Source organism: Electrophorus electricus, chromosome 4 (assembly GCF_041902795.1).
Source record: "Electrophorus electricus isolate QZ-2024a chromosome 4, ASM4190279v1, whole genome shotgun sequence".
Taxonomy (NCBI): Eukaryota; Metazoa; Chordata; class Actinopteri; order Gymnotiformes; family Gymnotidae; genus Electrophorus; species Electrophorus electricus.
The window spans coordinates 27227501-27241389 of NC_137500.1; the positions used below are offsets into that span (position 1 = coordinate 27227501).

General features: G+C 42.0%; 1 protein-coding gene across 1 annotated transcript in view; it reads left to right on the forward strand.

The window, feature by feature from the left end:
* Positions 1–519, forward strand: part of adra2da (adrenergic, alpha-2D-, receptor a) — a 2458-nt gene extending 1939 nt beyond the window's left edge. The window contains exon 1 of the mRNA XM_027017106.3: positions 1–519. This exon is cut by the window's left edge and continues 1939 nt beyond it. Within this exon, the coding sequence (XP_026872907.2) occupies positions 1–385 (385 nt within the window). The 3' untranslated portion in view covers positions 386–519.
* Positions 520–13889: the final 13370 nt, after the last annotated feature.

Consider the following 13889-nt stretch of genomic DNA (forward strand, 5'->3'; position numbering starts at 1 on the left):
GGAGGGCACGGAGCGCTGCCCCAAAGACAACTGTCGCATCTCGTGGGCTACAAACCGCGCCTCGCAAATGTGCCAGGAGCAAAAAAACCGACAGCTGAACGTGTCCAAAACAAAGATTGCTCAGATGCGAGAAAAACGGTTCACGTTCGTTCTTGCCGTGGTGATGGGGGTGTTCGTGCTTTGCTGGTTCCCGTTTTTCTTTACCTACAGCTTGCAAGCAGTTTGCGGGAAAAGCTGTAATGTACCGGAAGGGCTATTCAAACTCTTCTTTTGGATAGGCTACTGCAATAGCTCTGTGAATCCCATAATCTACACAATTTTCAATAGAGATTTCCGAAAAGCTTTCAAGAAAATTCTGTACTTATCTGCAGCTCAGCGCACCTGAAAGCCTCCTGTACTTCCGATCTGTTTAGTTAAAACGATCCGAGTGAAGTTTGATCAGTAGAGTCAACGTAATGTGTACGTAGCCAACCTGAAATGTTTATAATGTAAAAAACTTTTAAAAATGATAAAATATTACAATAAATTATGATTGTGTCGTTGATTAATTTCGATCTGTTTTGCATTTTTAAAATGAGCACTTATCTTTATCATAGTGCAGTTATTGGATTTTCAAAAATCAGTTTCAAGTTACGTTATGAAGTCCGTTAATCCTCTCTAACTCTGGTATGGAAAGATGATCTCAAACTGATTTAAACGAAAACTTAAATACATTAATGTAGTAATGTAGTTGTTTTAAATATAGAATTAACCACTCAAATAATTTCAAAGCTGGCAATGTTCTTGGTTTTTAATGAATTTATTCTTGACTATCTTGTGTTATTCGACTATATATTTTTATTAATAACTAGATTTATATATATATATATATATATATATATATATATATACACACACACACACACACACACACACACACACACACACACACACCTAATTTTATATATATATATATTTGTATATTTGTAATTAATGTGTAAAAATAGACAAACACAAGAAATTACCAGTCATGAACTACTCACTTGAAAAATGGTGCCTGTGTTGAACCATCATTGTTTATTTGAACTCAGTTGTATGAATTCATGATTTTGCCATATTGAAACAGTGATTTCTGCACATGAAGCGGAGTGCTGTCCATGGTTCTGAAAGGTGTGCAAACCCACGACCCCCTCTCTACCTATTTACCTAACTTAACCTGACAGACCTTCTAAACCTCTGCAGGGTTTTAATTTATGAAGGGCTTGACAATGTACTAATGACTCAGGTCCAAATCTATTAAATCAGAGAAAACACTGAACTGGATTGAGTAGTGCAGTGTCTCTTCATGATTGACAGTCCCTTAACAGTGCAGTCTGTAAATAATTCTGTCTGTAAGCAATTATGTCTGTAAGTAACTTCAATCTGTAAGTAATTACATCTGTAAGTAATTTCCAGACATGCTGGTTGAAGCATTTTTCTTTTGTCTTTGTTATCAGTGAATAATAGTCATGCTCGGTGAGGTACTACTTAAATGACTTGGTCAGTCAAAAACGTTTCACTCTTCACCCTGGAGTACTCTGTAGTCACCGCAGAAATACATTTTGGGCCTGTGTCCTTCTGCACAGTGAGGTGCTGTTCACTGGATCTTGAAGCCTAGTTTAATCTTCTGTACACTTCAGAATTTAACGAGAAGTAAGTCTGATCTACTGGTTGCCATGCCACCGTGTTTCACAGATTGATGAGGTGGTGTGTTTTGGATCATGAGCAAGATTTGCTGGAACAACTCCTCAAGGTCACAGCTGGGACAACCTTTTGTCAGCACTGGGACAACCTTGGTGTTTACTTTCCACAATCCCTCTACTTTCAGCCCCTTGTCAGACCATATGAACTGTTTTTGTATCTTGTGCTGAATCCTTTTAGGATATGCTGGTGTAGTATCCTCTTTATGGTAATACTAAACATTGGTGCCTGTCATTGATAAAATTTTTAAACTTTCAACATGAGGGTTGTTGAATTATCCAATTAGGTGTTTGCTGCTGTATTAGAACAATGTTGTTTAAACATCTACTGCTACAACATCTACCAGGTCTTTTGCTATTTATAGGCTTATCATTGTGTTCTAATTTTGCATTGCAATTCTTATTCTTATTGGAATATTTTCTTATTGCATTTCTGACAATTCTAATGTTTTAGGCATGTTTCTGTTTAATTTATTGTGATTGTTCAGAGTCAAGATGGCCTTAATGATATATATATAATTTATGTATGTAGGTATGTATGTATGTATGTATGTGTGTATGTATGCATGTATGTATGCATGTGTGCATGCGTGAGAGAGACACTAACATATCCATAGAGTTTGACATGGTAGCCAAGACTATGACTGAGAAAATGTAAAATACCACAGTCTAATACCACAGTCTAATACCACAGTCTAGTACCACAGTCTAATACCACAGTCTAGTAGTTGTGGTCATCGGTTCTCAAGGGCAAATACATTTGAGGCCATATACATCCTCTTTGTAAAATAATTGCTTCCATTCACTGGTGCAAAGGCAAAGCAGAGAGGGAGGATATGTTACCTACAGCGCTGTTCTGTTTCATTAGTGAATTTATTACTCACAGCTAGAAGGTGAAACACTTTCTTTGAGTAAGTCTGGCATTGGCAATATCAACCCCTTAACATATTCAGAGAAGAGTTCAGCATAATTATTTTTCTTTTGTCCATTCAGTTATAATTTTATTTTAGGGGAAACATGCTCAACAAATCAGTCAAATGAATAGATTCTGAGTGACAGTATAATAGAGGTAAATACTTTTCTTTCAATGGTGTGTATTTATTCAGTACATTAAGGTTTCTCTGGTTTTGGCCACCAAACCTAAATCACAATCATCTTTATATAAATCAGTTGTAAAAACTGCTTGGAAAGCACAGTGACCACTACATCAGCATAAATATGTGAAAGGTTTTGTCCACGTTGGTTCTGTGCTCTTCTTATCAGCTGTAGCATTTGAGGACTCTGTATCTTTTTTAGTCATTTTCTTTGAGGCACTTTACCTCAAGTGAAGATTTAACACTGTCTCCCTGTCCTGATTCTAGCTGTCATGACTTTGTAAATGACATATGGAGCTTCTATAATTTTCTAGAGGAAGTGAGAACATTTACATTTACATTTTATCCAAAGTGACTTACCACAAATATACAATACAAACATACCACTGATACAGGAGGAAATTTCATTTCAAGAGTGAGAAGGACAAATTGAATTGGTTACACATGTTAAGTGTGTCAGGAGTCATGAAGCACTTCAGTGAAGGAACAGCTTTTCCAGACAGAATTAATCACCATTAAGGGAAACCAGGCTAAAGTCTATTCACGAGTTAAAGGAAGAATAATATAAATGCTTTTTCAGACTAAAGCTGGATGAACCGGCAGACAAGCTCGTATCAAACATTTCAGAAGATTATTCAAAGCAGGCATGGCACTAAGAGAAAAAAAGACACAAATAGAAAAATAATGAGCATTAAACACACTTATCACAGATGTGCATGAAAGAAAAAAGATGAAAACATTCTGTGGATGAAGAAAATGTACCAAACACAAAATATTCAAATATTTTCAATAATAATTCATATTTGTGCTTGGCCTTAAGTCTATTTGTGAAGAGCTTTGCCTCGAGATCCTTTTCTTATGATAATATAAGGTACAGACTATCTGGACTACCCAAGCTCACCTAGGCCCTCCCTTCACATGAACCAACTAATCAAAAACCAAGCTCACCTAGGCCCTCCCTTCACATGAACCAACCAATCAAGAACCAAATCAGCTGGTTGGGGTTTCAGAGCAAGGGCAGCAGGTTTCTGCTTGTTTGACTACAGTGATACCTGCTAGGATATCTTGGGGTTGAGGGCGACAGAGTGAATAACCTAGAATCAGATCGACTGTAATTCTTTCTTTTGCACACAGCTCTCTTGTGCGCCACGCTGGCAACAAATTGAGTGGGATTTCTACTCTTGCAGAGGGCCTGAGCCAATGACCCTATGAGCAAAGTCCTGCAGCCCTAAAGATTCTCTATTGTCTGAGCCCCATGGTGGGGGTGCTGTGTAAATATCCTATTTATAAACACAGAGGAATTTCTCCAAAGTGCTCCTCCTGCTGCTGTCAGAGCTGGTCCACTGCTAGAGGCGCCAGGTCAAAAGTTGTTCTCTGCAGCGCATGAGAAGTGCTCGATCCCGGGATCTCCAAGGTCAACGTCCCTGGCCAACCTAACGATACTGCTGTAGGATATTATAGTGTATCCACCAAGAATTATTGATCAGTGCATGTTTTCTTAGCTCTAACATCCCCAGTTCAACTTCATTAACGAGTAACTTTATTATTAGCTGATAACTCAAAAAAAAAAAAGGGAAAAAAAAAAAAGCCTTCAGGACAGAAATGGCCCAAGCCTGTCTACTATAATATCTAATATCATTTGCCATTGCCTTTCTGTGAGGTACTAGAGACATTTCCATGCTTGGACACTTCAGTTCTGACCTCGGCGTGTGGATTTGCCAGATCAATCAACAGCCAAACTTCTTTCTTTGTTTGATTGATTAAAAAGAAATTAAACACTGGGTAGATTTCATTTGTGAAATGCCACCTAATTCAAGCGCAAACAAACTATGTAAAATATTCAAGCACTGTGACTCAAGGCTATGTTCAATATTGAATACCTGGCAGGAAAACTGAGACATTATCCAAATAGTGCACACGCAATACAAAGACACGATTCTCAAATTTAATTAATTAAGATGAAAATGCATGCAAACATTCTTTATCAACTAGAACCATGATTGTATTTCAATGGTGTGCATGTGTTAAGAATGATATGCAAACAGAAATATTCAAATGCTTTCATCTGGAATCAGTAACAGGTGAGCTATGCAGACACTCAAGGACAGATGTGTTTTACACACCTAAAGAAGACTTACACCAAAATGCCTTTTGTCTGATGCCATCACTTTGTTTTCTGTTATTACAAAACCTAGTCACTAAACTCTCCTGTCAAATCTCTGCTCCCAGTTCAATTACAGTTCTAATCAGGTGCTGTACTGCTCCTGAAACAGACAACCACATTAGGGTTGGATGATTTAAGTCTGCACTGTGATATAGGATGGAATCAACCATTACGTGTTCATATCACTTAAGTCCCACGGGCTGTTTGCACATCCCTTCTAAACCACATCCATCTCCGTTCATTTAACTTTCTTGAGAACAGGAGCCCGGGCCTAATGCACTATTCCCCTATCCGCTGTAAACAAAAGCAGGGATGTGCTGAGAAAATTAGATGGAGTTGCACTGACCCATGACCGCTGTCACCTATGAAGGAACCAGACATGGAAGGATGGATGTGGGAAAAAAAAAAGTGAAAGAAGAAAAAATGGAACTTTGTGATGGAATGGAACAATAACTCATCCACAGAGGAAACCCAAGAGAAGTACGAAAGCCTGGAAAGCATGATGGTAACTTCCGAAAGGGGAGGGATCACAGCAGTGACGGACATTTCACCAGGACGCTCGCTCTGCTTGGGACCTGACAGCCGTAATGAATGGGCTTGTCTGTGGCATTTGTCATCTGACTGATGCTTCTTGCATTGCCTTGTCTACAGAGAGAAATGACCCCTATAAATCTCAAGCCTTGGAAACCCAGTGGGAACTTTTTAAGCAACTACTGTACAACTTAGGCTTGGATGTGAGTGAAATATGTGCTGCTCCGAATTGACAAGAATAACCAGTAGAAACCCCAGAACGAGAGTCGCTATTTTTGGCTCGGTGGCTGTGATTGTGGGCCACGTTGACTTTCTCGCAAAGCCAGTCTATGGCAGGCATCAAGTTCCACTGAGTGAGAACAGAGGACTTGGACAGTGCCACCCCCATATGTGCACCCTCCCCAGTATCACCCCTGAGAGCAGGAGCCCGGCCAGGTCCGGCTGGAGGCCCAAGCATGAGCAGACAGAAAAGCTGCGATCACCAGAGTCTCTGGTCACATGGGAGACATTTAGGGCCCTGGCTGAAAGTGGCATGCGAATCAAAGGCCGGTGGTTGCCAGGCCTTCAGCAGCAGGGGCTTCTGCTGAGATAAGATGGCATGTGTGCTAAGTTGTCTGCTGGAGGACATGTAGTTATTTGGCTCAATGCTGTACACTGAAATGGCCCAGAGTTGTCTTCAACCCAGCAGTGATCGCTGTGCTGAGAACAGATGACTCAGCCCTGTTTGCACAAAGAATGTGTTTATTTTCCAAAAGAAATGGGCCAAATCTCAGTGAGAGCAGTTTGTGTGTGTGTGTGTGTGTGTGGACTATATTTGTATCTGTGCAAGGAATATATAGACTACACTTGCTAATGTACTCTATATGCCTCTGCCAGAGTAGATATACAGTGTGTATTTAATGCATGTATGTGTTTATAGTGTATGGATGGAATTTATATATATATATATATATATATATATATATATATATATATACACACACACACACACACACACACACACACACACACACACACATACACATATATACACACACAGCATAAGTGCACACTTTAAAAGTGCACTTTCTTGTATTGTTAATACACATGCAGAGGTACTCCAGTGTCTGCCTGCAGTAACTCTATCGTCTTTAATGACGTTGACTGTGTGTGTGTAGTAACTCTATCATCTTTAATGAAGTTGGCTGTAGAGGGAGTGACTGTGGGTGTGTCAGAGGTGACTGCACTGAACCACAGAGGGAATGTGAAATGTTCAACTACCAAACTCTCAGAAATGAAAACACACACACACACACACACACACACACACACACACACACACACACACACACACACAGCCATAGATTATTCAGTGCAAAATGTACAATCACAGAAATTCCCTGGGCAGGGGTGTTGGAGAGAGTGAGACTATTCATCAGGTTAAATTATGCACATGACATACAGCTAAACAATTACAGAAAGCCCAAATGAGTACAAGCATCTGGCAGTTATTAACATGGCAACTTGAAAATTGTAATCAACTGTCCCATGGAGATTCATCTCTGACAGATGCTTTTTTAGAAAACATTGCAAGCTATAAAAATCTCCCAAATTTGTGGGTTTGAGTTTTTACATTCCTCGCCGTAGGCCTCCAAGAGATGTTTCATAGCTGGATTCAGCAAAGACCTTTGTAAGGAATGATATAGTCTATGGGATGAATATTGAGTAATGCAGCTGTATGTGGACATGAATTATATCAGGCTGTTTAAAAATGGTGTGAACCAAAAGAACCAAGCACAAACCAAGAGAAACAGTACCATCAGCTTGCCGGTGCTTAACATAGTCCACCTTCTTCTCACACTTATACAGTCGTAATAACATGTCTCAAAGACATGTTATTAGAATCATGGTATATCAATTCCAATCAATTCTAGCTGCTCCCACATTTTGAGACCTGCTTTAAAATTAAGCTGTCATTACAGAAAGGTGCTAGTCTACAAACATACAAAGACACAGTGCGTGCACAGCTTTCAACTCAGATGCTTTATATAGAAGTCTTGTCCATTGTGCCACTAGTGTTTTAGAATACACTATGCCTTGGCTACTGGTTCATGACATCACACTGAAACTGCAAAACGGTTTGTTTTTGGCACTTTTCTTCAGTTTTCATGGCAGCAAAAAACACTTCTACAGCAGGGGATCAAAGTCCTCAGGCTAAAGGGCAACTGTGGCACAACTATCGGGGCATTTATCTAGTGTAACGTCTGCACATCTGACCATTTCCGCAGAGCTACTGCATTATAACCACTGTGCTAATCAAACCTCAATAATCTCAGGATGCAACTTGAGGAAAACGAGGAAAATATATGTTTAGAACAGCATCAGGTTTGGTATTTGACCCTGTTCTTCCACCTTCATTCATATGCTTCCATTGTAATTCAGACAACGTTTTGGGGTGAAGACACTACAAAAACAAGACTGATCTTTTTTTTACAAAAGCAAGCAGCATAATGTAATTTATGCTACACATGGGTGGCGCTGTGATTTACATGCTAATTCACATTTCCTACTTGTACCTGACTTCACACACTAATAATTTTAAACACTTCAGTGTCCCAGCTGAGATAAAGGCCGTCTGCATGACAACGGTAAGGCTGCAGTTTTAGTTAAAAAAACTTCAAACCAGGCCTGATGCCATAACATCAAGAGAAAAGGGCCAGGATGTACTTAAATGAACAGCTGCAGAAGGAGCCCAGTTTAACTCATATACGAGAGCTCATTCAATGGGGCTACTAATATAAATACTGACAGGGGGCAGAGTCATGGGCTCAAGGGGCAGGTGAGTCATGGAAGGAAAGGGGGCATAAAAAAGTTTTAATTTCCAAAACTGCCTGACCTTGGCCAGACTCAGCCTTTCTCCTTCTCTCTCTCTCTAAAATTATTATGTCCTTAATAATTTGGCTATTGTTTTTTCCCATGTGTGGACAGAAACAGAAACAGATGGCCTATTGCTCATACAATATTTGTTTGCGCTGACCATTGGAATGAGACTTGTTTTATAAATGGCCATTGCATCATGAATCACAGCCCGGAAGAACAGTGGGATGCTTAAACTGGCATTTTCTGATGGTTACCGTGTCTGCTACACTAATCCAATGCTATAAATCCCATCCATAATTTGTTGACAGAAAAATGTACCAAATCAGCCAACATTGAAAAAATGAGAAAATCAAACAGAGAAATATTATGGGAAATGATAAGAGTACATGCTGTAGCAAGGTAAACCCTTCCACTCACAAGTTACGCCATTATAAAGGTGACTGCACAGAACGTTGAAATTTGGTGACCAGAACGCGATGGGAACGGAGGCTTCCCAGCTGGATATTCAGAACCAGGGATGCCAAGCAATTGGTGGATGAGTCAAGTGTCCTTTCACTGCTGGTGCATCCTCCACAAGCAAGGCACACAGCCCCAGGAAGCCCCAGAGGGGAGGCCACACGACACCCCTGGATCTCCTCCCCCCACCACGCCACTGAAGCCCAGAAGAAGAGCAAGATGCAGATAAAGGAAACTGGAGGAAAAGAAGTTTGCACTGCCAGTATTAGAAGAACTTGGGGGTGGAGGGGGGTTTCTGGAATTGCCGCAATTATTTTTAATCTTGTCATCTTTACCCTGAAGGCCCATTATTAAAGAAGCTGTATCATCATTCCCATCTTGAGGGGCGCACGGTATTCGTTCATTAGCACCTATCGGACTTGCTGCAGCACACTGGTTGGGAATATGGGCTTCATCTGAGGCAAGAGAACGATAAACTTTAATATAAAACTTGTTTGTTTCTGGGATGGTAAATACAGACCTTAAGAGTCACTTAAATGTGGAACAAATGTGACGTGGATGAATGGATCCACTGGCTGTGTTTTACTACTGAAGCAATAATTTGTTTGATAGCACACACTAACTAGTCAACATTTTAGTTTGACTTTCTCTTGCTCACACACTTCAGATCTAAGTAAGTCAATTTTACTTGTACAGCACATTTAAACCAATAGTTATTGATCAAAGTTCTGTACATTATCAATACATTTAGTGCTACAACACTGCACATAGGCTGAAGACACAGACACAGTGATACAGTGCTGATCGCACAGACACAGTGCTGAACACACAGACACAATGCTGAACACACAGACACAATGCTGAACTCCAATAATAATATTGATAAAAATATGTCTGAAATAAAATAAAAATATTTCTGAACTCCAATAACCAGAATCAATTAAAATGTAAATATTGAGAAAAATTGTCTAGTTAACTAGATTAACTGTCTAGGTAACACAGACACCAGATCCTCAATAAAATGTATAGTTCTGTAATTCAGATATGGACAAAAATGAGATTTGAGGCAGCCAATACAACCACCGGCCAATCCAGTACATATTACAGATTACCACTAGCCATTCCAGTACATATTACAGATTACCATCATCCATCTCAGTACATATTACAGATTACCACTGGCCATTCCAGTCCATAGAACAGATTACCACTGGCCATTCCAGTCCATAGAACAGATTACCACTGGCCATTCCAGTCCATAGAACAGATTACCACTGGCCATTCCATCCTATCCAACATATTATCATAATCCATGCCAGTTTATATGACATATTACCATCATCCATTCTAGTCCATATGACAGATTACCACTGGCCATTCCAGTCTATACCATAAAATGTTCATAGACACCTTTGGAGGTCTTTGTGCATTCTGAACAGTCAATTCAACATTTACGTTGTGTTATGTGTAACGACAAGAGCACCAGCATGTCCCCCAGTCATTGGCTGGGTTGTAGTCCAACCCATCTGCGGTGGATAGTCCCTTGCACATTTGGGGGGCGGTGACTTTTGTGCACCCGTTTCAGGAAGCACACAAGCAACTTTGCCTGTCTCTGGGGTGGGCACTGGTGTCCTTAGGCTTAAGCATGGGCATACGAGTTCCGGGGCTGTGTCCCCTAGTGGATGGAGTTTTCTTCTCAAACGAGGTCGCCTGTTTGTGCACAGCAGGGGGTTGCTTGCTTACTCCTGAGCGGCACCTCCTGGGCAGAGCCTTGGGTGGTACCTTGGGTGCTGGAGGCTCGTCACTCTCGGAGACTGTAGACTCGATGTTGCTGACAGTGGGAGTACCCCCATAGAGGACATCCTCCACCTCCACCTCCATGGACTGCTCCCTCACACCATCGAATTCTGAGTCTGACCACAGACTAACCACGCTGTACTCCCCAGTCCTTTCATACTCCGCGTAAACCTCGCGGTAGTCCTCGTAGGGGTAGTAGGGCCCTGCAGAGTCCAACTCCCGAGTACTGGTCGTCTTCGTACCAGTCCCGGTTGTCCAGCGTGAGTCTGTAGAACTCCTCAGAGTCTAGCCGGGACCACACTCGGCATGCTCGGCAATAGCAGTGCAGCTAACCACTGGTAGCCTGTAGAATTTCTTCACTTTTAAACTCCTTCACTCGCATGTAGGTGGAAAACGTTCAGCTGTAACTGAGAGAAAATCTTTCACCCTTGAAATCAAATCAACGTGTGGACTCCCATATCAGAATGTGCATTAGAGCAATATAAGATGTACAGAGCTGTCTTGAGTTCTGAAATAACGCTTTTGTATTTTGCAAAAGTTTATTTTTCTTCCCACCTGTTTTTGTTGTGAAGCACTCTTGTGCTTGGGGTTTTTTTCGGACTTTTTTGACGTATTGGTTGCCTACTTCCGAATTGGCGGCACCCTCACGATCACTGAAACCGAGCATCAGTCACACATGAGGAATGACCGTGGCTCAGTATCAGTGTTTTGTCCAAAGCCTTAGGCTCTTCATCACGGTGTGATGTCATTCCTTTGATGAAGAAGTAACAAAGGTCATTTATCACTCTGATGCAATTTTGCCAAAGGATTTTATTCTTTGATTATATTCAGGATTAAATTGGCGGCCAAATTATTGTGCTGTGCCAGCTGTGATAAGAATGGCTAAGGGGCATTAAAGAGAGATATGCAACTCTGGAGAAAAAACACTGAGACGACCCCTAAAAATGGAGGTCAGATCATCAGTGGTGGTGATGGCAGCATCTCCTTTAGAGGTGTCAAGGTGCCATGCTACATTTGACTGTGGCATTAAAGTAGGCAGTCACTGTTCTCCTTGTACCTCTTAAGGAACATAATCGCGGTCCACACTTACAGCATATTACAGCGCACCCAAGGACCAAGGTTCCAAATCAACTCAGAGGGAACATGCTTATAATGTGTCCCCATGGGAAATAAGTTCTGTCTTCTTTGTGACCCGAGTTGGAGCTGCTGACAGTGGGGTTTGCAATGTTTCCCATGGGAGTTTAGGCCCATACACTTGACTAGAGAGGTTTCCTCACTGTGCTGACAGCCAAAAAGGGAAACATGGCAACTTTTATTACACTTTATGGCTTCGCTTGGGATCTCTATGATGAGAAAACTGTATGAACAAGGTTTCTCTGTTTGATTATACCACTCTGTGCCCTAAGGTGAGGCGCGGAGCTGTTGTTTAGAGTCGCAGCGCGCATTTCATGAAACGGTCATTCTGTAAAATCTCAGGCTGAAATGTCACACCGTATGCCGAGGGAACACATTTTTTTGTTGTTGCTCTGCTCTACAAGCTGGACGCTGACCTGCAAAGCCACACAGGCTGCATTAGATGCAGGGTCGTATACTGGCACAGGGTAAGCGGCCACGTGGCAGAGGGTGAAGCTGCCAGTTAGCACCGCAGGGCTCTGTGAGATAGACTGCCGCAGGCCCCATGGAAACGCAACATCCACCCAAACCACAAAGCACCATCCCTTCATCGGCTCCAGAGCCGATACCCAGACCGGGCTGTGAAGGATGCCGGGGTGCTCCCTATATGACCTCGCGGAGTACTTCCTCAATCCTCCCCTGAGATATGGGTCACTTAATGCCAGGAAATAGCTGTGCATGTTTCGAAGGCTGTTTAAGCTGAGAATGTTTATATTTACATCACATTTAACACTGTTAGCTGTCTAATACCCTCACCAGCCTGGATTCTATCAGCAACGCTTGAAACATGAGATGACATTGCCTGCCTACTCAAGACTACCCACATATGAGCATATCTCACACAAACACAGCTCACATACACAAACAGTCACATAGACACACACGCAGTTGGGAACTTGTCAAGGAGGAACTGGCTTGTCAGTCTAATTAAAGAACAGCTCCCTCCCCATCATTTTACTGTATAATTAGGCAAACAGATGGTAAGAAACCAGCCAGATAAAGAGTGTAGCATGGTGCCCTCAGGCTGGACCACAGAAGAGACCAGGACCACAGTGCATAACAGAGACCATAACAGAGACCAAAGTGCACAGGAGAGACAGCGGCAGGCCAGGATCAAAGTACAAAGGAGATAAGTGCATGTCACCACTACAGAAACAGAACAAATAACAGGAAATACAAACAGCTAAGCCAACAAGTCAATATTAGTTCAGACGGGTATGGGAGAATGTCACCCATCATCACATACTCCTTCTCTTATGACACACCACAAGGGCTGTTTGGCTAAGCAACTCACATGAAGAGAGCAAACATACAAAATGTTTCAGTAAAACTTTACCTCTGAGGCGACACGCACACCCTTTACCCACACAAACAAAAACCGCATACATTCACTGGCACAAAACACACACAGGCGAAGTGTGCGTTCGGTTTACTCTCGGTGTCTACAAAGGGCGTCAGCTCCCCTACGCTTGTGTGACCTATTGTGACGAAGTCGTATAGGCACAGGGAGAACGGAGCAGCAAGCATGTTTACACACGGAGGGAAGTCCCACACGCCATCTCTTCTCTTGGTCATCTTTTGACTCAAGGCACCAGGAGAAGCTGTAAGCAGAGGCGTGCCGATGCCTTCGTGAACAATGATTCTGACTCACATGTTTCGCACGGCAGAATAATGCAGGTTTTCTAAAATGATGATGACAACATGTGGGAAAAAACCCAAATCAGCAACAACTACAAATTAAAAGCACAGCCTTTCAGAAGCACATCACTGATCAGCAGCGGTGCCATCTTTCATGATTGCCATGACTCTTCACTGATCAGCAGCGGTGCCATCTTTCGTGATTGCCATGACTCTTCACTGATCAGCAGCGGTGCCGTCTCTCATGATTGTCGTGACTCTTCACTGATCGGCAGCAGTGCCATCTCTCGTGATTGTCGTGACTCTTCACTGATCGGCAGCAGTGCCATCTCTCGTGATTGTCGTGACTCTTCACTGATCGGCAGCAGTGCCATCTCTCGTGATTGTCGTGACTCTTCACTGATCGGCAGCAGTGCCATCTCTCGTTATTGTCGTGACTCTTCACTGATCAGCAGCGGT